This window comes from Enhydra lutris, unplaced genomic scaffold (assembly GCF_002288905.1).
Source record: "Enhydra lutris kenyoni isolate GAN:26980312 unplaced genomic scaffold, ASM228890v2 scaffoldscaffold82, whole genome shotgun sequence".
NCBI lineage: Eukaryota > Metazoa > Chordata > Mammalia > Carnivora > Mustelidae > Enhydra > Enhydra lutris.
In genome coordinates this window covers 2298002-2324604 of record NW_019154166.1, presented here as the reverse complement: position 1 = coordinate 2324604, position 26603 = coordinate 2298002, and the positions used below count along the sequence as shown (strand labels likewise).

At 52.1% G+C, this 26603-nt stretch overlaps 1 protein-coding gene across 1 annotated transcript; it reads left to right on the top strand.

Moving 5' to 3' along the window:
* The first annotated feature begins 9823 nt into the window (after nucleotides 1–9823).
* LOC111161175 (FMR1 autosomal homolog 2) lies at nucleotides 9824–25584 on the top strand. Its single transcript, XM_022524721.1, has 17 exons — nucleotides 9824–10239; nucleotides 16835–16887; nucleotides 17248–17341; nucleotides 17938–18009; nucleotides 18106–18254; nucleotides 18509–18602; nucleotides 19059–19175; nucleotides 21615–21785; nucleotides 21967–22045; nucleotides 22600–22709; nucleotides 22911–22997; nucleotides 23295–23517; nucleotides 23677–23874; nucleotides 23967–24167; nucleotides 24262–24357; nucleotides 24498–24598; nucleotides 24895–25584. Exons 1-17 carry the CDS (start codon nucleotides 10159–10161, stop codon nucleotides 24988–24990), a joined length of 2022 nt encoding a protein of 673 aa, XP_022380429.1. The 5' UTR covers nucleotides 9824–10158; the 3' UTR covers nucleotides 24991–25584.
* The last annotated feature ends 1019 nt before the right edge of the window (nucleotides 25585–26603 follow it).

The window sequence follows — 26603 nt, the reverse complement described above, 5'->3', positions numbered from 1 at the left end:
GTGGAGTCCCGACGGTGCTGGGAAGGGACACTTGCCTCAACTCCCCCGCCCCCCCCCATAAACTCAGTTCAGCTCACCAGCGCTTTTCCTTTTTCAAAAGTCACAAAGTCCTTATTTTCAGTTCAGCAAACCCAAAACAGAACGTTAGACCCACGGAGCGAAGAAGGGAGACAAGCTCCTGTCCTACTTTCATAATATTTTATTACACAGCTGCTGTGGGTTTCTGGTAGGAACATTGGAATGGACATGTAACATCAAAATAGAATCCATAGCCTTAGTTCTCTAACTGCTATTAACCCTTTGGTATCAATTTTTCAGATTGTTTTCAATGTCCATATATGCACATCATTAGCTAAGTGAGTACAAATGGGATCATATACTTTTTTTTTTTTTTTTTTTTTTTAGTGAGCTCTACACCCAGCATGGGGCTCAAACTCACGACCCCGAAATCAAGAGACATGTGCTCTACCGTCTGAGTCACCCAGGCACCCCAGGATTTATATCTTTTACGTATGATCAATTTATCTAGTGATGCCTTTCTTAAACTTAAATTGCATCAGAATGTATTATTTCCAGAAAAACGCACGAACAAGCTGAGGGAATGTAGTCACCTTTGAGGAGAGGATCTGAGGGGCCAGGGGACAGCTTTTCCCACTTAGCTCTTTGAATCTTCTGAATTTTGTGCCATGCCCATGTATCACGTCTTCAAAAAAACAAAAACACAACAGAATAGAATACTTTAAACTTTAAAAGTTAATGCAGAAGAATAGGGCATAAAGTGGGAAGCAATATTGCCAAATTTTATCTTGCCCCATCTTGTTTTGCCTTGGCTTTTGGAGTTTATGGTTTCCATGCATTACTCTCTTGTCTCGCCCCTCCCCACCCCATCTTGGCCAGTTTTCACCCGATGTCCCCAGTCCAGCTCACTCGTTCTCAGCCAGTATCGCCTTGGGTTCCTGCCCACTTACCACCTCATTAGCTTTCTGCCAGCTGATTCTATTAGATGTTGGGCCTGATCCTTATGAGGTGATAAGGACTTGGGTTCTGGCCTTGGCAGCTAGAACAAAGGGGAGGGCGCTGAGGCGGAGGGCTTTTTAGAGGGAACATGGAGGGGCACCTGGGTGGCTCATCCAGTTAAGCATCTGACTCTTGGTTCTGGCTGGCTGGGGCACTGCGCTCAGCAAGGAGTCTGGCTTGAGATGCTCTCTCCCTCGGTGGCCCCCCACCCCACGCAACTCTAGCTCTCTCTTAAATAAATCAAATGTTTATTTTTTTAACGTATTTATTTATTTATTTATTTGTAAAAGATTTTATTTATTTATTTGACAGACAGAGATCACAAGTAGGCAGAGAGGCAGGCAGAGAGAGAGGGGGGAAGCAGGCTATCCGCCGAGCAGAGAGCCTGATGCAGGGCTCGATCCCAGGACCCTGGGATCCTGACCTGAGCCGAAGGCAGAGGCTTTAACCCACTGAGCCACCCAGGCGCCCCTTAACGTATTTTTTTTAAAAAGATCTTATTTATTAAGAGTCCGCATAGGGGCACCTGGGTGGCTCAGTGGGTTAAAGCCTCTGCATTTGGCTCAGGTCATGATCCCAGGGTCCTGGGAAGGAGCCCCCCATCGGGCTCTCTGCTCAGCGGGAAGCCTGCTTCCTCCTGTCTCTCTGCCTGCCTCTCTGCCTACTTGCGATCTCTATCTGTCAAATATATAAATAAAATCTTTAAAAAAAAAAAAAAAAGAGTCCGAATACACACAAGAGAGAGAGGGAAAGATAGAGCAGGTGCATGTAGGCATAAGCAGGGGGAGGGGCAGAAGAGGGAGAGGGAGAAGCAGGCTCCCTGCCAAGCAGGGAGCCCAACCAGGGGCTCCATCCCAGGACCTTGGGATCATGACCTGAGCCAAAGGCAAATGCTTAACCCACTGTGCCACCCAGGTGCCCCAATAAATAACATATTTAAAAATAAAATAGGGGCCCCTGGGTGGCTCAGTGGGTTAAAGCCTCTGCCTTTGGCTCAGGTCATGATCCCAGGGTCCTGGGATTGAGGCCCACATCAGGCTCTCCGCTCAACGGGGAGCCTGCTTCCCCCTCTCTCTCTGCCTGCCTCTCTGCCTACTTGTGATCTCTGTCTGTCAAGTAAATAAATCTTAAAAATAAATAAATAAAAATAAAGGGAGCACTGAGGGTGGGGTACTCGGCTGGCTTAGTCGGTGGTGCGTATAATTCTCGAGCTCAGGGTTGTGAGTTCCAGCCCCACACAGGGTGTAGAGATTACTTAAAAAAATAAAATCTTTTTTAAAAAGGGGGGAGCATAGAGAAAGCGTAACTAAAACGTCTTTCAAATCCATCCACATCCCTATGTCCCCTTCCACTATCATCTTTGCAAATTGCCGTAGTGTCTTAACTGACCTCCTCCAGTAACTGCCCCCTTCCATGAGGTTATCAGTACTTTTTTTCCTATCCTAGATACACATTATATTACATGAACAATCAAATACTTCTGTGAGGCTAATAGAAAAAACATCAGTCTTGCAACTCCCTAAGTTTTTAAAGACAATCACTTTCAACTGAATGTTTGAATGGTGTTACTATGTTTTGTCTTAGATTCATCTGTGTATCTCACACTAAAAATAGCATGCCAATGTTGCTACTTCTCCTGCTTCTGTTTCAGACATTAGCTATTGACTTCCCACTGCTAACTCTTTTCCACTCCCACCGTCACCCCACCCCCATTTCCGATCATCCCACGCTTCCAATATTATATCATAATTCCGGCTGGATCTGTTTAGTGTTCATGTATTATGACGATGCAAATGCTCTTTACAAGTTGTGCCCTATGGATAGCTTTTTTTTTTTTAAATGATTTTTATTTATTTATTTTAGAGAGTGAGAGAGGGGGGAGCAGGGGGAGGGGCAGAGGGAGAGAGAATTTCAAGTTGACTCCATGCTGAGCACAGAGCCTGACCTGAGATCATGACCTGCGCTGAAATCGAGAGTTGGATACTTAACAGCATGAGCCATCCAGGTGCCCTGCCATGTGGAGAGATGTAGTTGTCTATCTTTCCCAAACCATTTGTGTTTTTTCTGGAGTTAATAGTTGCTTTGTCCTTTTGTTTGGTTCGTTTTCTGTGTACTCTAACTTATCCCCAAATTCTCCTTTAGTTGTGTTAATGAGTTCTTTTTTCAAAGATTTTTATTTATTGACAGAGAGAGATCACAAGTAGGCAGAGAGCGAGAGAGAGAGGGGAAGCAGGCTCCCTGCCGAGCAGAGAGCCTGATGCTGTGGGACTCGATCCTAGGACCCTGAAATCATGACCTGAGCCGAAGGCAGAGGCCTAACCCACTGAGCCACCCAGGAGCCCTGAGTTAATGAGTTCTAAGGATATACAAACAAGTAAGGAATTTTCTCTTCTGTTTGAGAATTTTCTCACAGAGCCTTTAGACCTGTTCTAGCCGCGAAAGGCTGGTTTTCGGTCCACACTGCTGGATCTCCCTCCACACCCATCTTGGGATTCCCTTTTCGCCTCTTGGATTAATCTCCTGTTTCCTGCAACCTATCTCCAACCTATCTCTTTATCTTTTTCAGTTTATTTTGATGGAGCTTCTTAGGAAAGGGTGCTTGGGAAATAATTTTGTTGGGACTTCGGGGCAACTGGCTGGTTCGGTGGAAAGTCATGAGACTCTTGATCTTGGGGTGTTGGGGTTGTGGGTTCAAGCCCCATGTTGGGTGTAGAGATTACTTAAATAAAAACTTTAAAAAGTTGTTGGGACCTTGTCAGTCTTGTGTTTGGGTATCAAATGCTAGGTTGGAAATAATTTGCACTAAGAATTTTGAGGGCATTTCTCCATTGTCTTCAAGCTTCTGGTGTTGCTGTTAAGAAGCCTGAAAATTTTCTTACTCTGGCAAATGAAATGTCGTATGAAGCCCATTTTCATTTTCCTTCTCTCTTTGCCCAATCACAGCTTTTAGGATCTTCTCTTTTCCTAGCCTTCTAAAATCTTACATGGGAATGTTTTAGTGGGGACTGAGTGGGTCTTTGCAACCTAGAAGCTCATCTTCTTCAGTTATAGAAAAACATCTTGTAAAAAGGCTTTACTGGGGGGGGCACAAGTGCTGAGCAGGGAGCCCTACATGGGTCTTGATCTCAGAACACTGAAATCAAGACCTGAGCCAAAGGCAGACGCTTAATGACTGAGCCACCCAGGCATCCCAAGATAAATAAAACCTTTTTTTTTTTTATAAATAAAATCTTAAAAAAATAAATGAATAAAAATAAATTAAAAAAATTAAAAAATACATGTTGTCAGGGAGCCTGGGTGGCTCAGTGGCTTAAAGCCTCCTTCTTCGGCTTGGGTCATGATCCCGGGGTCCTGGGATCGAGCCCCACATCGGGCTCTCTGCTCAGCCAGGAGCCTGCTTCTCCCTCTCTCTCTGCCTGCCTGTCTGCCTACTTGTGATCTCTGTCAAATAAATAAATAAAATCTTTAAAAAAAAATATATATATATATAGTAATTTTTTGGACTTTTTCTTCCCCTCCATGTTCCTGTTATTTCTTTCTGGAAGTTTTGTTTCTCAGATGTTTAATGCCATGGGCCAGACCTTTAATTTTCTTGCATTTTCTATCTCCTTAATTTTTTGCTCAGCTTTCTGGGAAATTGCTTTAATTTTATTTTCCAACCCTTCTATTGAATTTTTATTTCTGATTTCATGTCTTTAATTTCTAAGAGCTCTTTTTTAAAAGATTTTATTTATTTGAAGGGCACCTGGGTGGCTCAATCGCTAAGTGTCTGCCTTTGGCTCAGGTCATGATACCAGGGTCCTGGGACAGAGCCCCGCATCGGGCTCTCCGCTCCACGGGGAGCCTGCTTTTCCCTCTCCCACTCTCCTTGTTTGTGTTCCCTCTCTGGCTGTCTCTATCTGTCAAATAAGTAAAATCTTAAAAAAAAAAAAGATTTTATTTATTTGAGTGAGAGAGAACAAGCAAGCGGATGGAAAGAGGGAGAGAGAGAAGCAGACTCCCCGCTGAGCAGGGAGCCTGACTCAGGGCTGGATCCCAGGACCCTGGGATCATGACCTGAGCTGAAAGCAGTCGCTTAACCAACTGAGCCACCCAGGTGTCCCTATTTTTATCTTTTCAGGGCACCTAGGTGGTTCAGTTGTTAAGCATCTGCCTTTGGCTCAGGTCATGATCCCAGGATCCTGGGATCGAGTCCCGCTTTGGGATCCCTGCTCAGCAGGGAGCCTGCTTCTCCCTCTCCTTCTCTCCCTGCTTGTGTTCCCTCTCTCACTGTCTCTCTGTCAAATAAATAAAATTTAAAAAATACATATCTTTTTAAAGATTTTATTTATTTATTTTAGAGCAAGAGTGTGCTCACGCACAAAGCGGGGGGGGGGGGGGCAGAGGGAGCTAGAAAATATCAACCCGACTTCCTGCTGAGTGTGCAGCCTGACACAGGGCTTGATCTCAGGACCCCTGGAATCACGACCTGCACCAAAATCAAGAGCCAGGCGCTGAACCAACGGAGCCTCCCAGGTGCCCCATCCCCTGTAGTTTTTGTTTTTTTTTTAATGCTTTTCTTCTTGCACAGTCTTTATTTCTTCTAAACTATTTTTCTTTCTTTTTTAAAATTTTTATTTATTATTTCTCTCTCTCTCTCTCTCTCTTTTTTTTTGCGGGGGTGAAGCTCTTTCATTTAAGAGGCTTTCCTCAAATGTCAGGTAGTTCTCAGCTGCGTGCTCATAATTAAGACTGGGACACTAAGGAACAATCAGAAACTGTGTGTGTGTGTGTATGTGGCAGGTGTGGGGAGACATGTTCTCTGTGGACGTCACTAAAGGGCGATCCACTGGGCCATTTCCTTGAGGAACCCCTAAGGCCAGTATCTTTAGGTCTTTTGGCTCACCTGATGAGTTTTCTCAGAAGACTCTTCCAGACCCCCAGTCGGAGGGCATCAGCCTGGCTGTCCATATCCTCAGAGCTGGGTGAAGAAGAAGTCTGGGGCAAGTGTCAACGTTCAGCACGTAAATTTTCACATAGTCCCCACTTTCAGTAACTTCCCAACATTTTTCTATCGACCTATCCATCTTTTTGTCTTTCTCAAAATCTCTGTGTATTTGGAAGTCCGAAGACAAGCCACGCCTTGCCTGTCCCGCCAGAAGTTAGCTGAAAATTCTGCAATGGCTCCCACAGCTCTCAGCATAAAATCCAAACTTCTAAACATGTTCCAGCCTCTCCAAGCTCGGGCCCAACCCTTCCAGCCGTGAGCTTGCCTGTCTAGTTGGTTCTCACCATGTCAGACTCTTTGTAAGTACCTCAGAAGTGCTGCGCGCTCCCCCTCTGGGCCACCCGCACAAGCCGTTCCCCTGTCTGAAACACTGTTCCCTGTTCTCCCACTCCCATCTTCTGCCTGAATGGACTGTGACTACAGCGGATGGACAAAACGTAAACCTGAAAGGATTGTTGGTGTCAGAGGCTGAGTAGTCTGTGAGGGTGCCATTTTTTTTTTTAAAGATTTTATTTATTTATTTGTCAGAGAGAGGGAGAGAGAGCAAGCACAGGCAGACAGAATGGCAGGCAGAGGCAGAGGGAGAAGCAGGCTCCCTGATGAGCAAGGAGCCCGATGTGGGACTCGATCCCAGGACGCTGGGATCATGACCTGAGCCGAAGGCAGCTGCTTAACCAACTGAGCCACCCAGGCGTCCCAAGGGTGCCATTTTTAAAACAAAATTCAGTCACTGCAATTGTTTAAGAGTCCAAACTCAGGGGTACCTGGGTGGCTCAGGTGGTTAAGGGACTGTTTTCGGCTCAGGTCATGATCCTGGAATCTCATCATGATCCTGGAGTCCCAGCCCCAAGTCCCACATCGGACTTCCTGCTCAGTGGGGAGTCTGCTTCTCCTCTGATCTTAACCCCTCTCATGCACTCCTTTTCTCTCTCTCTCAAATGAATACATAAAATCTTAGGGAAAAAATGAGTCCAAACTCAAACTCTTCAGTCTCACAGCCAGCACGTTTGATGATCTGCTCCTCTCAGTGACTCAAACTCTCTCTCCCTCTCCTTGTCAGAACTGCTGCTGGCTCTTCACCATCTTTACTGTCTCTCCCTCCCTATACTGATGCCCAGAAATTCTGGAAGGCTTATCTCTCTCTCTCTCTCTTTTTAATTTTTTAAAGATTTTATTTGACAGAACAAACACAGGTAGGGGGAGTGGGAGAGGGAGAAGCAGACGCTGCATGGGACTGGATCTCAGGTCCCCAGGATCATGACCTAAGCCTAAGGCAGATGTTTTTCTGACTGAGCCACCCGGGTGTCCCAAGTCACCTCTTCTTCTGCCAGCACTTTAAATACTGCTGTAGTTGCAAGTTCCGTCATGGACCATTTCATTCCTCAGTCTACACTTCTGTTTAGAGATTTATTTTTGTTTTATAGCTTTAACTATGAATAATACACTAGATGATTCTTGCATCCACCTGCCTAACCAAGACCTCTTTGGACCACATACCTGTGTGTCCATTGACTTGCAGAACATTGATCCTTTCTTTTCATTAATATTAGCCAACCTGGGTGTGTGTGTGTGTGTGTGTGTGTGTGTGTGTGCCCGCGCTTGGGCGGCTCAGTTGGTTAGGCGTCCGCCTTCGGCTCAGGTCATGATCTCAGGGTCCTGGGATTGGGCCCCACGTCAGGCTCCCTGCTCAGCGGACAGCCTGCTTCTCCCTCTCCCTCTGCTGCTCCCCCTACTTGTGCTCTCTCTCTCTCTGTCAAATAAATGAGTAAAATCTTAAAAAGAAAAAATTTGCCGTGCTGGGAACTGTGCTAGGTACTGGGTATACAGTGGTAGGCAAAAATAGACCCGGAGCCCAGTCTCTGATGTCTTACATGGCAGAAGACAGATGCTGGACAAATTATTAAGAGTACAACCATGATGATACCACAAAGGACTGTAGGATGCTTTCACAGTGTGAGGTGGAAGTCCTAGTGGAAGGCTAAAGAAATTACATTTAAATTGAAAGAGAAGTTTGTTGAAGACAAGGGATATCCATGTAGACGATGGACCCTTCAACTCAGAGCAACACCAAACTCAAAGTCATCAACGTGTCATCCAAAACTTTGTCGCCTGCGTTCTTTTTATCATGATTGGCAGCACCATTCACTCAGTGACCCGAAGTATAAATCTGAGAGTTGTCTTGGGGTCCTCCCACTTCTTCACCAGCTCCTGAACCCTCCCCACACCACCCTCACCACCCATTCTTGTTGATTCTACAGCAAATTTAAGAGGCCCCAATCTTTGTGTACTTCTGTTGTCCACAGCCCTCCTCCAAGGTCATCGGCATCTTTCTTATCGCAATGGTTTTTCACGGTTTCACATCTTGAGACCACCCTTACTTTTAATCCATTCTATGCAGTTGTAGAAAGACACTCCTGCTTAAAACCTTTCAGTGGCTCTTTGGAATTCATAAAGTAAATGCCCTTCTCCTTAATCTGATTTACAAGTTCCTCACAGGCTACCCTCTGGCAGCTCCTTACTTCAAGCCAAATGCTATTCCGATTAGTCGTGGTTCCCCAAAGGATATGTCTTTCTGTTCGTCTGCATCACGGTGTTCCTAATAGCTCAAGAATACTCTTACCGAATGTTTCCTCTAGCAAACGCCTACTCGGGCCTCACATCTCAGTTCTCGAAACTTCAAGTCTTCCCCAGTCACTTGGAAGAACCCCAGATCATTGTCTCCCGGGGATTCCCTTCAGACCAAGCCCTTATCTCTATCGCACCTTCAGTCCCACCCTGTGCACTTACTTGTGAGTTGGTTTAACTTGCTTGTCCCCTCCTTGCCAAGGCATTATAAAATCCTTGTTTTGACATCCTGTCTTTGCATCCTTAGCGCTTAGCACACAGCCACTGGAAACGCAGTGAGGGCGAAATAGATACTTGCTAAGTGATTAAATGCACAACACGGTTCTAATTTCTGTGCTACTTTTATATTCATCTCTACAACCCAAGTTCTTATCTTAGTTCGGGAATCCGGAGTTTTCCCTCTACTACCCTCTTACTCTACATTTTTTCCTATTTTGAATTTCCTCGGCATTTGGACATCAAATCTTGCGCTAAGTTGCCTTTGCTTTTTGGTACGGCCTTGAAATTATCCTTTAACCTTTCATTGCATGCACGACCGACTTCTCAAGGCAGGAACACGGCTCTTAAATCTACAGCTGGAGTTAGAGATGCTCCTAAGAGTCTACACCAGGGTGAGCGCGATTAAGCCCGGCGCATGCGCCCCAGGCTTTGTCTTTTTTTTTTTTTTTTTTGGCCTTTGGCCTCCTCTTTTTTTTTTTTTTTTTTTTTTTTAATTTTTTTTTTCCTTTGGAGCGTGCGCACCAAGAAAGACAAAGGTGGGGAAAGTGACCAAGCAGTCATCCAGGCGCATGCCCATCCCGAACTTGCCCCAGCCCGGGGATGCTGGGCGGTGGGGAAGTGGGTGTGGCCTTACCAGGAGCGGCAGAAATCCAATCCGACCAAGTGGGCTCGGCCCCTCCCTCCGCACGATTGGTCCGCTCTCAGTGTTGTGGGGCGGGGAAAGGAAGAGATGTGGGCGGGGGAGGGGGGGCGGCGAAGAAAGAGAGGCATCTCGTTCTGCGCAGGCGCGAGCAAGCGACCAGGAGGGGGCGCACGAGAGCGAAAGGGAGTGTGGAAGCCCTGATGCGCTGGCGAGCGCGAGCTGGGTCGCCAGCCTTGACGCCTGCGCCGTGGCCCTCGGGGCCCCGCGCGCGGCGGGCGGGTGCCCGGTGCGCCTGCGCAGTAGGCGGCGGCGGCAGGGGGAGGTGGAGGCCGTGGAGCGGCAGCGGCAGCAGCGGGTCCCGGGACTGAGGCAGCAGCGGGGGCGGCGGCAGGCGGAAGCTGAGGTGACGAAGGCAGCGGCGGCGGCGGCCGTTTCCCTCACGGTGGCGGAGACCAAGGCGGCGGCGGCGGACGGGGAGCGGCCCGGCCCCGGCCCCCTGCTCGTTGGCTGTGGCAGGGCCGCCGTGGGGCCGGCCCGGCTCCCGCCCCCCGCGGCTCCCCCTCCGGCTCCTCCCCCGGGGAGACGCCGGGGGCCTGGCCCGGCCCGGACTCAGACCGCCGCTGCAGCCGCCGCCGGGGCAGTCGGAGGTGGCGGCGGCGGCGGCGCCATGGGCGGCCTGGCCTCCGGGGGGGACGTGGAGCCGGGACTGCCCGTCGAGGTGCGCGGCTCCAACGGGGCCTTCTACAAGGTGAGGCGGCGCGCCGACCGGGGACACCCGTGTGCGGCCCCTGGCTCCCGCCGGGGAGGGGGACCGTGGGGCGGGATTGCACTTCTGGAGCCCAGTCCTGGCGCCCCGAGCCCCAGACCCCGCTCCCGCCCGCAGTCCTCCTGGGGAGACCTCTGCAAGTGAGCCCCCTTCCTCGTATTTCCGGCCCCTCGGTCGGTTACACCTGCTCTGCACCCCGTCTCGGAGAGAACGAACGTCGGGGCATTATTGTGCTCGGATCAGCGTCCGCATCTCCCCCCGCCGGCCCCCCCACTCGGGAGACCCCATTTTCCCAGCTTCTCGTGGACTTTTCTTGTTTCCCCGGTGGAAGACAGACCTTAGACCTTAATCACGCCCCCCCCCCCCCCCGGTCCAAGCACATGGAGAATTCTCTTTATTCTTCCCTATTGCCCCCTTGGGAAGGCCGTCCCATATTAGATCCTTTCATCTCGCTCGGAGAGGCCTCTGCCTCCCGGCTCTGGAAGGCTCACCCCACTTCCATGCTGCATCTCTGCTCCCAACCCAAGGAGAAACGGTCAAAATCCATTTATGACATTTGCTATCTTTGACCTCAGCAACTCTGGGTTGTAAGCCGTCAAGTTGCCTCCTAGCCGTAAGGTGGCATCTTTTCCCAAGTCTCTCACCTCACCCCTTTATCCCGCGGCCAGCTGGCCTGCCGTTCTCTGGGGGGCAACCTCAGCTGTCTTTTTAGATCCTTCCTGTAGCTTCTTCCCTGGAGCAGGGTAAGCCCCACGTTTGTAATCTCCGATCGAGGGATCACAGGCGGCGGTCCTGTGAAGGATTTCTGCTTCTCCAGTACTTCTGGCCAACTCGCTCCGTTTGGGAGTGATAACCTTTCTCCTTCCGAAGGAGGGGATCTGTCTTCAAAGGGTCCCTGCTCTCTGCCTCCGCACTTCCCTTGCCCAGGATTTGGTCCGGTAGAAGTCCTGCTACTCCCGCCTTCTTTTTTTTTTTTTTTTAAGATTTATTTATTTATTTATTTGACAGAGAGAGATCACAAGTAGATGGAGAGGCAGGCAGAGAGAGAGAGAGAGAGACAGAGGGAAGCAGGCTCCCTGCCGAGCAGAGAGCCCGATGCGGGACTCGATCCCAGGACCCCGAGATCATGACCCGAGCCGAAGGCAGCGGCTCAACCCACTGCGCCACCCAGGCGCCCCTACTCCCGCCTTCTGTATTCCGAAGTCATTTCCCAGGACGTTGTCTCCCATTTGGGTGAAGCCAGACGGGGTGACCCCCCTCTTGCCTCTCAGGGATTCTTCTTTGTGTAACTGTCATTATTTTTTAACCTCTTTGGACTTTAGGCCTGGCATCGTGGCAGAGATTTCTGATTCCTGTCTTCTTCTCATTTTACCCCGAGGAGCCGGAGCAGGGGTATCTCGTTATCCCGAGGGAGAAGAGCCCCCTTTCTTCCACTTCCTTTCGGGCCTTTTCTCCTGTAAAAGACCCTCCACCTTCATGACCTTGGAGGTGACTTTCTCCAGCTCTTTCTCCATGAAGTCCTGTCACTGGAAGGGTCTCGTCTTCTTGCAGTGGAAGGCTTCTGCCCTGGCTTCTGCGGGTCAGAGGAGGGTAGTGATTTTTCACTCACCCTAAATGCCTCCAGTTGGGCCCGGCTTCCGTCACCAGATTTCCTTCCCTTCAGCGCCAGTGGCAACCGTTATCTCTCTGTCTTGACTTATCCTGTCAACCTAAGTCTTCGGGTTTTACCTAAAACTTGTGTACCCTCCAGGAACTGCCTAGCTCCCTGTCTGGAGGAAGCTCCTGGCCACTCTTTTCTGCATACTTTTCTAACTCAGAAGACTTTTTTTTTTTTCCTTCTAGCTGCCTCCTTAGCGTTTCTGTTTTCTTTGGCAAAAGTCTCTAATTCCTTTCTGATTCGGATAGAGCACGTTTGTCTCTTGTATCCTTTTCCTTCAGACTTGGCATTGCCTTTGTTGAAATGCCCTCCCTCATAGGATTTGAGACCCATTTCCCCCAGTATTTTGGCCTTCATCTGGGTGTGCCCCACCCCTCAATTCTGGGTTCTTAAATTGAGTTGGAGATGGAGATATGAGATTGGCTTTTGTTCTAGGAAGCGTAGGCACTAAGCAGAGCTGGGAAAGATTGGTATCCACTTCGGATTACCTGGGGTGGATGGGAAGGGAGATGTTTCCCTTTCCACGTGTACGTGTCTGAGAGAAAATCTCTCTGAATCTTTCCCTTTTCCCCTGTGGGCTCTGGCAGGGATAAACTTGGGTGAATTAGGGACAGGATGCTTCGAATCAGAGAGCAGAGTTCGGAGTTGAGCGGAAAGCCAGGTGATGCGGATTCTGTGTTGTGGCTGCGTTAGCACTTCTGCCTCATGGCTCAGTTAAAAACAACAATAAATCCCTAAATTCCGACTAATCTTCAACTCTCAGTGCCATCTAGATACGTAGCCATTCTGACCTTGCCACTGATTTAATATTCATGACTCAGCAAACTTTGTTGTGGGTCGAGAAGTATTTACGTTGCTTCTAGAACTATACATTTGGGAAGGTCCCTTCTCCTGTCTCAGAATTGGGTCGTGTTGTGCCTCTTCTTCCACGACGGCCCTGCGCATGGCAGGTCTGGGATCTCCATTATCCGGGGGCTGTCCCACCAGCGCTTCCTTTTCTGCCGGTATACTGTGTTACTCTCTAAGTTGTACCCTCCCAAGTGTCTGGTCACCTTTCAGGGCGCAGTCATCCGGCTTCGCAGACCTTGACTGATACCACATTCCCATTCCTGCCTTAAGGAGTATAACATCCTCATCTTCGACCTCTGGTTTTTACCCAGATCCATCCAGCTTTTCTCCTAGAACTCCCTCCTTTCTTTTGAGAGCCCCAGACTAGAACATAGGACAGAGGTGGGGACTAATTTCTTACGTGGGTATCTGGAAATCTCGGGCCACTCTCTCTCTTTCTGGTCCGAGGCCCTATAAGCCAAAGCCAGGATATGCCGCAGCCACTGAATTAAGTCATTCTTTGGATCTCGGTGGCTTTCTAGAGACTGACTCACCTGCCCCTGGCCTCACCTGCCTGTACCCTTGTTGAGCGTGGACTCACATTCTACCCCTGGTGTCTTTGGAGGGAAAACACAGGTGATGTGGGTGAGGTTAAGGAGCGGAGACTAGACGGGAATACGACGTTGAGGAGAAAGCTTGTTCTGGAGAACATGTGAAGGGAAAAGACCTGAGAAGTCGAAGAGTGTGTGGCGTTTGGTTGAACTGCTGAGTAATGGGAGGGAAGACTCCATTCCGAGCTCTGCATTTCTGCCTTGGGGATGGATCACGGGAGCTAAAAACAAAAACGGGGTGTTAGTGCTCGCTTCGTCCGAGGGCCAACCCTGGCATGTTGGGGGAGAGCTGGATCAGAGCCTGGGGCACATCCTCTGTGAGGGGCGGGTCTGGAACGGGAATCTCTTCGCCGAGGAACAGACAAGATTTTCTTCTATCTCTTCCACTCCTTTTATCTCATCCCTGAAACGTTTTGAGAATAGCTAACTCAGACTGTTTTTCCACTTTGGAGATTGACATTTGGGGGAAAGAATTGGATAGAGTCAGTGGAAGAGGCTGGTTGAGATGTTTCTGGAAATCCAGACAGACCCTCAAAAAGGGAGAAATGAGGAAAGGGGTGCCGTGTTCAAGGTTACGGGAAGAAGGAGGAAGACGCCAAAGAAGGAGCTAAGAGAAGAACCTAAAAGGGAAGAGGGACTCGGGCAACTAGTGAGGGATAAAAGTGCCTCGGGAGACTTGTGTGCGGAGTAGTAGGCACAGGCCGGGGTGCAAGGAACCGAGAGCGGAGAAAACCTGGGGAGTGGCAGAGGAAGGGGAAGCGTTGGCTGAGGAGGAGGCCAGGCACCTTGGGCCACAGTAAAGGTCTGCATAGGGAGGGACCAGAACGAGATCTGATCCCGAGAGAAAAGAAGGATTGCCCGCTGGTATCAAGAGTAAAATTTGGGTTTAGGTTTTCCCACTGCAAGGAAACAGCGGTGTAGTAAACCCACCTTTGACCAGTTGGTTGGGGTGGGAATGATGCAGGCGTGCGTTTTCTGTGTTTCTTCTCCCAAGCTCAGCTGTTGTGCCTAGCGGCTGAGCTCAGGAAGAGTTCTTGTGTGTTAGCCTTTCGAAACACAGATTTTTTTCATCTTATTTTATTTTATTTTTTAAGATTTTATTTATTTATTTATTTATTCATTTATTTATTTTTAAGATTTTATTTATTTATTTGACGGAGAGAGAGAGATCACAAGTAGGCAGAGAGGCAGGCAGAGAGAGAGGGGAGAAGCAGGCTCCCCGCTGAGCAGAGAGCCCGACTCGGGGCTTGATCCCAGGACCCTGGGATCATGACCCGAGCCGAAGGCAGAGGCTTAACCCACTGAGTCACCCAGGTGCCCCAAGATTTTATTTATTTATCTGACAGACAGAGATCACAAGTAGGCAGAGAGGCAGGCAGAGAGAGAGGGGGGAAGCAGGCTCCCTGCCGAGCAGAGCTCCTGATGCGATGCGGGGCTCGATCCCAGGATCCTGGGATCATGACCTGAGCTGAAGGCAGAGGCTTTAACCTGCTGAGCCACCCAGGCGCCCCACCAATTTTTTTCATTTTAAAGATTTATTTATTTGATGGGGCTGAGAGAGAGAGAGTCCGGAGCAGACTCCCCTCGGAGCCTGGAGCCCAGCACTCGGCTCCCCACAACCCTGAGATCATGACCAAAGCCAAAATCAAGAGTCGGACTTTCAGCCAATGGAGCCACCCAGTCGCCCCAACCCCTCGTTTTTTGTTAACAGCTTTATTGAGTTAGAAACAATGAAGTAGATGTGTTCAGAGTATGATTTGTTAGGTTTTTGACACAGATCCCTGTCTACATATCTCTGTAGCTGTGTCATACCATCATCACAGTCAAGATAGTTCGTCACTCCCCAAAGTCCTGTCAACCGCCGATCTGCTTTCTGTCAGTAATACAATAATTTGTGCTTCCTGGGTTTTGACAGAAGTGAAAAAGCAATTCGGTAGAGACAGGGTAGTCTTTTGAACAAATGGTGCTCAGACTGGCTGTCCGCGGGTAAAAAAAATGAGCTCTGATCGTATCTTGCACCACGTACAAAATTTAAATCAAAACGGATCGTAGACCTAAATGTAAAATAAAAACTATGAAACTTGTAGAAGAAGAAATAGGAGAGAGCTTTGTGGGGTTGGATTAGGCAAAGATTTCTTTTTTTTTTTTTTTTTAAGATTTTATTTATTTTTTTGACACAGAGAGAGATCACAAGCAGGCAGAGAGGCAGGCAGAGAGGGAGAAGCAGGCTCCCCGCTGAGCAGAGAACCCGATGTGGGGCTCGATCCCAGGACCCCGAGATCATGACCTGAGTTGAAGGCAGAGGCCTAAACCACTGAGCCACCCAGGCGCCCCTAGGCAAAGATTTCTTAGCTAGGACGCCAAAAGCTCAGTTGTAAAAGAACAAATTGATAACTTGGACTTTCAGAATTAGCCATCCCTAAATTTGAGTGTGTGAGGATTAGAGAAGGTAGAAAAATTAGGAGCACAGCTGAGCCCATAGCTTTGGCTTCTTCAATGAGGACGTACTAAGAGGTGGACCGGCTATGCAGGCATCCTTGTTCCTTTCTCATGTCGTCTGAATTGGGGGTTCTTTTATCTTTTTCAGATTCATAGTAGTGTGTCCTAGTCTAGCATTAAGAACTCTCACATCTCCGGGACGCCTGGGTGGCTCAGTTGGTTGAGCAGCTGCCTTCGGCTCAGGTCATGATCCCAGTGTCCTGGGATCGAGTCCCACATCGGGCTCCTTGCTTGGCGGGGAGCCTGCTTCTCCCTCTGCCTCTGCCTGCCATTCTGTCTGCCTGTGCTTGCTCTCTCTCCCTCTCTCTCTGACAAATAAATAAAAAATCTTTAAAAAAAAAAAAAAAAAAAAAAAAAAAAAAGAACTCTCACATCTCCAAAGTCCTGACTTTCCCTTCTATAAATCGTGGTCACCGCTTTGAACGTCATCAGTGCTCTGAGTACTCCTGTGGGACCATGAAGGCCCAGGTTTGCTCAGGCCTCTCGCCATTGGGGAGCTGGACCCTTGTCTCTCTCGGCGGATCCTGCTGTCCTCTAGGTGTCCCAGGACGGCCTCGCACTCTCATGGGATATTCTTAGCCTTGCTGAGTGTGGCTGGCATTTTAATTGAACTCTGGCAAGTTGCGCAGCACACCAGGAGGCAGAAAGATAGGGAGGCCCCTGTGGGAGCCGTAGTAGACCCGTCCGTTTCCAGGCTGTTCTCGGGCACATGGTGTTTCGCCCTTCTGTTGAATTTGTGTCATCTTACTCTGGATTTTGCTACTTCTCTTGCCATGTCAGTATCGTTTCCTTTGTCTCTGCCTCCGTGTCCATTCTTACTCTTTACCCAGTACGGGTTTTCCTGGCCTTGTCTTCAGATCGCTTGTGTCCCTGCCTAAAACGGAAGGTAACAGTCTCTGTCTCTGTGCCCTTGGTGGTGTTAAATTGTCACTGTCTGTCTGTCTGTCTGTCTGTCTTCACTCTGTTCTACAATCTGTCCTAGGGCTTTGTGAAGGATGTCCATGAAGATTCTGTCACCATCTACTTTGAAAACAAGTAAGACCTTGGGAATAGAGAATCCAGCATACTAGTTCCTAGAAGGAGAGTGGAGAAGAGGGGGCGGCTGAGTCCTATGAGGCATGTAATAGGTGGGGGAGAGCCAGGGCTTTGGGTGGCCAACTCAGGTGGATCCCAGGAGAGGAGCGGGCCAAAATTTGGTGAGGGTGGGGGACGTTTTGACTACTATTTAGTTAGATTCTAGTGAAAGAAAAGACACCACTCTGGGGCAGGGCCTGGAATGTAGCCTCTAAAAACCAGGGCGGGTGGGAATTGCCCAGCAGAGGCAGTAACCCCTTCCTGAAGACGTGGACAACCACAGTGGGCTGAGTAGCTTTCGTGTCACTGTTTCCTCCGCAGCTGGCAGAGTGAGAGACAGATTCCCTTCGGGGATGTCCGGCTACCGCCTCCAGCCGACTATAATAAAGAGATCACAGAAGGGGATGAAGTGGAGGTAAGGGCCGCGGGTTCCACCCTTTATTTTTTTTTTCCATTTTTACTTATTTATTTTTTAAAGGTTTTATTCATTTGAGAGAGAGAATGAGAGAGGGGAGGCTCAGAGGGAGAAGCCGACTCTCACTGAGCAGAGACCCCGATGCTGTCGCTTCGGGGACTCCAGGGTCATGACCTGAGCCGAAGGCCCCTGCTCAACCAACGGAGCCACCCAGGGCGCCCCGTGCTTTGCCCTTTAGAAATGTCACTTTTCCCAGGATTCTGCGTCTCCCTCGCCCTGATACTAGCGTCCTAGGCTCCCTGCTGGTTGGTTCATTCTCCTTCCTTCCCACGCTAAGCTGCTGTGCCCTGCCTGGGAGGCTGTGCAGGAGAAGTACCCTGCTTCCCCGGTCACTGTCATGGTCGAACTGTTGGGAGCTGCCCCATTTCAGGGCAGTCATTTTCCCTCCGTCTCCGGTGACCGCACCCTCTGGCTTTCAGTCAGCTCTTCCCTCAAGTTTCCCGTTGTTTCTGTGGAATGGGTCTCCCAAGTGTCCGAACACCTATCTCGTTCCGATGTTGTGATATGGCACTCAGCGTCTCTTTTTCCGCTGCCAGGTGTACTCTCGAGCCAACGAGCAAGAACCGTGCGGCTGGTGGCTGGCCCGGGTGCGCATGATGAAGGGAGATGTGAGTGATGGGACACGTGTGTCGTCGTCACCGGAAGGGGGGAGGCCGACAATCAGGTCATCCACGCTTGTTTCTTCCATTCTTTGTTTCTGCCAGTTCTATGTCATCGAATACGCCGCCTGCGATGCCACTTACAATGAGATTGTCACCCTGGAACGGCTTCGGCCAGTGAATCCCAATCCCCTCGCAACCAAAGGCAGCTTCTTCAAGGTCACCATGGCTGTGCCTGAGGATCTCAGAGAGGCGTGAGTTAGGGATGTCGGGGCGGGGCCCCTTGGCGGTCCGCCTGTCTGCCCTTCCTTCTCCCAGGCCCCACTCCTAGTGTCCGTCTTCCCTCCTGTTCCCTTGGGCCTCCGAAGCCCTGCTGTCTCCCAGCTTTCTTCATCCCTGTTCTCTCACTGCGGTCCTCCTCCTTCTCTCGTTTCCTTGTCCCTGTCTCTCCCGTGAACCTCTCCGCGCACTCCGCACTGTGCCACTGAGCACCCTTCTTTCTCGGCAGCTGCTCCAACGAAAACGTCCACAAAGAGTTCAAGAAAGCGTTGGGAGCCAACTGCATCTTTCTCAACATCACGAATAGTGAGCTCTTCATTCTGGTGAGTTACCTGGTGCCTGACTTGCACGTAAACCCCCTCAGTGCTTTTTTCCTTCTCCCCTTTGAACTCCTTTGTAGAACGGAAGGAGCTCAGATGTGCTTCTGTTTTTCAAAGAAGGCTTCTTACAGCTCCTGACCCTGCGGGCCCGGGTCGCCCCCTGGCTGGCCTTCGTTCGTTTTTTAGTCTGGCCACCACAGCACAGTCTGGGCTGGACCCTGCCTGTGTATTTGGACTCTCAGGAGATACACTGTACAGTTCTCCCCTCTAAAATCCCTTCCCTTAGGTACCCAGATAGTAGGCCCTTGTGAGACTGACGACGATTTTCCTCTTCTCTCGTTTCGTTTCTTAACCCCTGTCCTCTCCCAGAGACTCAGGCGTCCTGATTCCCAGCTCCCGCCCTTCCCTGGTGTGTGTTCCAAGTCCGTTTGAATGACTTTTCCATTGGTTTCTCCCCAGTCGACCACAGAAGCGCCTGTGAAGCGGGCGTCCCTGCTGGGGGACATGCATTTCCGGAGCCTGCGCACCAAGCTGCTGCTCATGTCGCGCAACGAAGAAGCCACCAAGCATCTGGAGGTGAGCCCGGGCCGCGCTGCTACTGCTGAACGGCGCTCTTGTCGCCCCTGCCCATCCCCCCCTGCCACCCCAGCTCTTGTGTCCCCAGAACAAAAAGACGAAGGTCTTTCTGGGCCATTAAAGCTGGGTCTGCTGTTTGATCCCAGACTCCTCCAGATGCCAGGCTCCGTCGGGTTCTAGTAGTACAGTTGGTTTCAGACTCTGTTCTTAACCACGGCGCCCTTTGATCAAGGGAAATCCTTTTTTTTTTTTTTTTTTTTTTTTTTTTAAGATTTTGTTTATTTATTGGACAGAGAGAGATCACAAGTAGGCAGAGAGGCAGACAGAGAGGAGGAAGCAGGCTCCCTGCTGAGCAGAGAGCCCAATGTGGGGCTCTATCCCAGGACCCTGGGATCATGACCTGAGCCGAAGGCAGAGGCTTTAACCCACTGAGCCCCCCAGGCGCCCCAATCAAGGGAAATTCTACTTGAAAGCGCGGTGTCTAAAACAGGTCCACCAGGGCCACTCTCTAGAAGTAGAAGAGGAGGGGGTGGTCCTGACCGGCGGTGGCCTCCCCCAGGTCACCCCCCGGAAGTCACCTCCCCCAGGTCATCCCCCCTCCCAGGTCATCTACCCAGATCACCCCCCCCCGTCATCTCCCCCAGGTCATCCCCCCTCCAGGCCACCCCCCACAGGTCACTTCCCCCAGGTCATCTCCCCAGATCACCCCCAACCCAGGTCACCTCTGAATCAAACCGCTTCAGCGGCGTATATTTGAGAACCGTTTATATGCTGGAAAGACCACTGGACGTGAAATCCCGAGTCTTGCTTTGGCAGATCATTTGATTCCACTCAGCTTTATCTCTGTGACAGCAAGGTAGTTAGACCAGAACATTTCTCCAAGGCCTTTCTGAGTTCTGATACCTTAGGAAGGTCAGATCCCCTTTCCCTAGGTGCCACACTGTCCCACGCTAATAGGGTGCATGTGCGCCCATCCACTTCTGTTCATCCAGAGACCTGATCTGGGGGGCTTTTCTCTGAGCCTGTGGAGATGGTGGACCACGGCGATCTTTCCTTCTCTGGGACGCTACTTCTCGGGGCACTGGCAGTTAAAAATCCACCCTTACCCCGAGATGGTACACAGTGTGTCTGCTCTGGTTCCCTGGTGACCAAAGTAGACTTCAGATCGCCTGGGATCTGGTTGTATTGATTAGCGGGTACAGAGTGCCAGATAACGGGGCACCTGGGCGGCTCAGTCGGCCGAGCATCTGACTCTCAGTTTCAGCTCAGGTCATGATTTCAGGGTCCTGGGATTGGGTCCTGCATTGGACTCCGCATTCTATACAGAGCCTGTTCGAGATTCTCTCCCTCAGTCCCTCCTCTTCCTGCAAGCTCACCCTCCCCCCTCTGTTTCTCTCTCAGATAAATAAATAAATTATAAAAATCTCTTAAAAAGTGTAGATAACTAAGTTAGCCATTTGTGCAAAGTCTGATTTTGAGAGAGCTTGTCTTCTCCCCGTTTTTTAAAATTATTTTGAAATACCGCCCTTGTAAGGGAAAAAGATAACACAGTAGGTACCCTTGTACCCATCAGGCAGTTTAAGGAATAAAACCCTTGGCAGACGTCTCCAGAGGACATTTGTAAATCACTCTAGATCTCTCCCTCCCTCCGTGACTCAGTTGTTCTGAACACCCAGCGTCATCCCTCCGTGTCCACTTTCTTCCTGGCTAGGGGAAGTCCTTGCCGTAGTACAGTCTCTTGCGTCTTGTAAGGAGGAGGAGTGGACCGGGATCGGGAGTGTCTCCTTTCAGATCTCTCTCCTCTTTGGTGCTTCTACATAGGACTCCCTCTTCCAGAACCTTCCGTGTCTTCCTGCCCTTGCGCCCCGCTGTGGAAACGAAGCGGCGGCGTGCTGTTCCGTAGCTCCTTTCGTGCTTTTCTCAGCCCCTTGCTTCCTGCTGACTATTTTGGGAGTTGATACGAGTTTGGTTCAAATAATCCTGGTTCTTTACTCGTGCATTTACTTTGTGAAAGGGCCTTTCACATCTTATTTAATTCTAATTCATTACAACCTTATTTAATCTCCTGAGAGTCTGGGGTATGCGGTCAGTCAGGCGTAACCGTGTAGCAGAGGACAAAGTAGAGACCCTGAGAGTGTGCTGTGTTCTGGATCCCATAACCAGGTCGGGTTAGAGCCACATCCAGAACGTTGGTGGTTCCGGCCCAAACTCCGCCCTCATGTACCTCCCCTCCCTGCCGAGCCATGGGTGTTCGGCAGGTAGGGGTGGAATGAACGGTTCTGGAGTCCTCCACACGGGTCCCGGTGGTCAGTGGATCTGGGGTGGTTCTGGCTCGGTTCCACACATTTTTCTCTCTTTGAGGTCCTGCAGAGGGTCAGGTGCCCGGGCCAGGTGTCTGGGGATCCGCCGCTGGGAACCCGCCGTGCCTTTTCCTTTCAGACAAGTAAGCAGTTGGCGGCCGCCTTCCAGGAGGAGTTCACCGTGCGAGAGGACCTGATGGGACTGGCCATTGGGACTCACGGTGCCAACATCCAGCAGGCCCGAAAAGTACCTGGGGTGACCGCCATCGAGCTGGGTGAAGAGACCTGCACTTTCCGCATCTATGGGGAGGTCAGCGAAAGACAGCCGTGGCTGGGGGCCTTGGGGTGTTACAGAGGGGCGAGCGCTCAGGGGAGACGATGTCTGCGTCCCGGGGACCTCCCCGACTTTGGTGGCAGCACACTTTCCCAAAGGCAGAGAGAGGCAGGAAGGTCAGGGGCTGAGTAACAGCCCCCATCTCCTCCCATCGTAGACTCCCGAGGCGTGCCGACAGGCCCGGAGCTACCTGGAGTTTTCGGAGGACTCCGTGCAAGTGCCCAGGAACCTTGTTGGTGAGTCGTGGGTGTACGCCCAGGAGAGAGCACGGCGGGACCAGGGTGGTGGGATCGGCACCCCCGGGGACCTTCCAGTCTCACGAGGATGGAGCAAACAGTCTGTCAGAAGAGTGACAAAATGGAAGAACAGATTTCTGGGGATTGTAGTATTTTGTCCTGAGAACTCAGTAGAAACCTTGAAGGAGAACAATTAAACAGAATCCGGGTGTAGGAGCTGGAAGACTGTTTATCTATTTTTTTCTATTTTTACTTTTTTTTTTTTTTAGTGTTTATTTAGTTTTTGCTTTTTTTTTAAAGATTTCATTTATTTGTTTGACAGACAGAGGTCACAAGAGGCAGAGAGGCAGGCAGAGAGAGAGGGGGAAGCAGGCTCCCTGCTGAGCAGAGAGCCCCATGTGGGGCTTGATACCAGAACCCTGGGATCATGACCTGAGCTGAAGGCAGAGGCTTTAACCCACTGAGCCACCCAGGCACCCCATTTTTACTCTTTTTTTCTTAAAAAAAAAAAAAAAAAACAGACCAAAAACCTCATTCCTCCTTTACCCATTCAGGCAAAGTGATTGGAAAGAACGGGAAAGTGATCCAGGAGATTGTGGATAAATCTGGTGTGGTGAGGGTTCGAGTAGAAGGTGACAATGACAAGAAGAATCCCAGGGAGGAGGTACGGGGCACTGCCTCTGAGGGCTGCTTCTCAAAGTAGATGGCAGCGTCCTCTGGTTCTCCTCTGCGGGCTCCCGGGGTGTGGGGGATGGGAGGCGCAGAGCCCAGAATGATGCCCCTGGGGGAGCTTCTGTAGGAGACAGGGTCGGGTTGGTACCGGGCCCGACTGTCCCGCTGACCCTGCGCCCTCTCTCCTCTGCAGGGGATGGTTCCCTTCATATTCGTGGGCACCCGGGAGAGCATCAGCAACGCCCAGGCCCTGCTAGAATACCATCTCTCCTACCTGCAGGTACCCAGGCGGCGGGGGGGTGGGAGGGTCTGGGTGCAGTGAGGAGGCAGAGGCCGCTGGTGGACAGGGTTGGGACAGTGGTGCCCTGCTTGTCTCTGAGGATAGCGGGAACCTCGGAGCGGGGATTTGGGGCTGTGGGGTTGGGTCCCGTAATGTTCCTTGTTCAGCCCACGTCTTTGTCACGTTCCTACGAGTTTAGGTCGCTGGGGGCGGTCAGGGCGAAGAAGCGGGCAGGAGGGAGGCTGTCCGCGGGTCTGGTCACTCCTCTGGTCCCTCCTTCTGTCCTTGCCTGACCAGGAGGTGGAGCAGCTTCGCCTGGAGAGGCTCCAGATCGACGAGCAGCTCCGGCAGATAGGACTGGGCTTTCGCCCTCCCGGGAGCGGGCGGGGCGGCGGCAGCAGTGACAAGGCCGGGTACACCACCGATGAGAGCTCCTCCTCCTCCCTCCACGCCACGCGGACCTATGGGGGCAGCTACGGGGGCCGCGGCCGGGGCCGGAGGACGGGCGGTCCTGCCTATGGTAAGAGAGGCTGCGGGCCTTGCAGGGGGGATGGGGGGCGTTACAGGCCTGGTGGAACCTCGAGGACAGGGTGACAGACACGTTGAAGGTGGGACTGGCTGCGGGATGGATCCTGGGCAGGGGCGAGGGTCCCCGACTGAAGCCCACTGTGTCCTTCAGGCCCCAGCTCGGACCCATCCACAGCTTCCGAGACCGAATCGGAGAAGAGGGAGGAGCCCAGCCGAGCTGGGCCTGGTGACCGGGACCCCCCAACCCGGGGAGAAGAAAGCCGGAGGCGGCCGATCGGGGGCCGGGGTAGGGGACCCCCAGCTGCCCCTCGGCCTGCCACAAGATACAGCGCTTCGTCTATCAGTTCAGGTGCCAGCGTGGGACAGCTGGGGGTGCAGGTGCGGGCCAGGAGGAGGGACGGCGGACGCCCCATAACCACCGTCTCGTCCTCCTCCGACCAGTGCTGAAAGACCCCGACAGCAATCCCTACAGCCTCCTGGACACCTCTGAACCAGAGCCCCCAGTTGACTCAGAGCCTGGGGAACCCCCCCCAGCTAGTGCCAGGCGCCGCCGCTCCCGCCGCCGCCGCACGGATGAGGACCGGACTGTCATGGATGGAGGCCTGGAATCCGACGGGCCCAGCATGACAGAGAATGGCTTGGGTAAGGGCTGTGCCTGGGTCTAGAGAGGTTGAACCCAGCAGGAATTGAGGTACGGGAGATGAGATGCACCCCTTGGGTTTTCCCTGCCCCACAGAAGATGACTTGAGACCCCAGCGTCGGAACCGGAGCCGCCGCCGCCGTAACCGTGGGAACCGGACGGATGGGTCCATCAGTGGGGACCGTCAGCCAGGTCAGCGCACGCCGGGTGCCCGCGTCCTTCCCCAGGGCAGAGGGAACGGGGTGCCTTCTGCCAGGGCTTGGGTCTTAGCGGGCGTCTAAGAGCTGGACACCTGCTTCCTTCTGAAACCCTGGGTCCTCTGCCTTCTGCAGTGACCGTGGCTGACTACATCTCCCGAGCAGAGTCTCAGAGCCGCCAGCGGCCCCCCCTGGAACGCGCTAAGCCCTCAGAGGACTCTCTTTCGGGACAGAAGGTAGGCAGGCAGGGTGCCCGTACCCGCCACGCTTTCCTCCTGGGGCAGGCACGCAGGGACTCGCGGAGGAGCCCGTGTCTGATGGCGTTTAGGCCGCGTGTGGAATAGGGAAGGTGTGGTAGGACAGAGGGAGGTTTGGCTCGGACTTTTTGGGTTCCTCTGAGAGTCGCTAGAGTCCCGGGACCAGCCCCTGGGGCGCCGGCCGCCAGGAGCACTAGGATGGGGGGGGCACGGCCTGGATTTCTACTGACCGGCTTCCCGCTTCCTCTCCTTTTTTCTTTCCCACTTCCCCTCAGGGTGACTCTGTCAGCAAGCTTCCTAAGGGCCCCTCAGAGAATGGGGAGCTCTCCACGTCCCTGGAGTTGGGTAGTTTGGTGAACGGGGTTTCATAAAACCTCTGGCCCGCATCCCTCCCTTCTCCGTCTCGCTTGCTGCCCCACACCGTGGCCCTCACAGGCCCGACCGACCTGCGCTGGAGCTGCTCTATCTAGGGGGGAGGGGGGTGGCACAGCAGCTTGGGTCCCCCTCAACCTCCAGGAGCTAGTGGAGGGGTGTGTAACAGGGTCATACCCCCTCCCTCTTGTCCGCCCAACCCCCAGGGTGAGGGGAGCCTCTCTCCTTCCCCATCAGACTGGATGTGCCTTTATCCTCTTAACGCCCCGATCTCTGAACACCCCCGTCCTCCGCCTGCTGGTGCGGGGTGCTCCTCGACCCACCCAGATTCGACAGTTCAGGGGGGCTCCCCTGCTATCCCTCCTCCCATCCTGTACCCCCCATCTCTGGGGCCTCATCACTGTGGAAGACGGGGATAGTAAGGGTATGAGTGGGTGGGAGGCATGGGGAAGGTTTTGGAGTAGAACCAGGGGTGTGTATGAAGGGGGCTGACAAGGTCCCCCAGGGGAGGGGGGGACCAACCTTGTCTGGTGGATGAGAAGGCGTATTTATTTTTCACTGTACAGTATTTAAAAAGAGAATAAAAAAATCCAAATGGCTCTGTGGTTCCTTGTACCTTCCTTGGCCCCAGCTGGGTCCGTCAGTTTCTCTCTGATGGACCTGCCCGGCCTCGTTTCCTCTCTCCCCACCTGCTTTCTCTTCTGGGAATTCCTGGCATTCCTGTCTCCCAGGCCCAGGTCTCTTCCTAGTCTGGAGCCCAGTGGCTTGTGGCCTGTCGTGGTGCTTCTCCCCTCCCCCGGGTGTGCTGGTAGAGGGAGCGGGCCGCTCCTCCCCTGAGTCACGGCGGCCTAGGCCTAGGTAGGGCTGCTGCGGGGTACTCGAGCGGGAGCTGGAGCCGGTCCCGAGAAGGGCTGAGAGCCAAGGCTGGGCTGCCTAATCCGATTACCGAGGCCTGGGGCAGAACGGGGAGCCGGGCTCCCTCGAGACCCTCTGAGGCTCAGGGGGCCCGCCCTCCGCTCTGGTTCCAGGCTCGTTCTCAGGGATACATGCTGCTGACCCCTTGCTCCGGGGGTGGTGGTGGTTGGGGGGGTTGTCCCGGGGCCTGGGGCTCCCTGTCCTCAGACTCAGGTTTGCAGAGGGCAGCCGGCGGGGAGAAACCGAGGCTTGGGGGCTAGCATCGGGATGGCTTAAGTCTGCTCACCTGGACCCCGGGTTGAATCACCACCTGAGCACCTGCTGGGATGACTCAGGAAGCCCGAACCGGCCTGCCTCCAGACGGTGTTGGCCCAGGGGCAGGTCAGGGCTTTGAGGAGCAATAGGCACAAGAAAAGGGTTTGGGGTAGGGGGTGGGGTGTTCCCAACTTCCTCCTCGCTCAATTGGGACCCTGAGGGCTTTTGATTCCCCTGTGCGCCATCCCATTGTGCGGAGGAATTGACTTTAAATTGCCGGAGCTGCAGCAGGAAGGAGAAGGCGTGCAGCGTTCCTGGGGCTGGAAGGCTTGACATCTGGGTCTTGGGTGGGGAGGGGGCGTGGTGCCCCGAGGGGACTGTTGGGGGCTGGGAAGAACAGGACACCTGGGTTTGCCCGAGGGAGGGGGACGTTGGCGCCCTT

Coding starts and splice junctions, on each gene's coding strand:
- LOC111161175 (XM_022524721.1), top strand. CDS start 10,159: ATGGGCGGCCTGGCCTCCGGGGGGGACGTGGAGCCGGGACTGCCCGTC. Junction 19,176..21,614: donor AAGCCACCAAGCATCTGGAG/GTGAGCCCGGGC, acceptor TTTTCCTTTCAG/ACAAGTAAGCAGTTGGCGGC. Junction 24,358..24,497: donor CAGTGGGGACCGTCAGCCAG/GTCAGCGCACGC, acceptor TGCCTTCTGCAG/TGACCGTGGCTGACTACATC.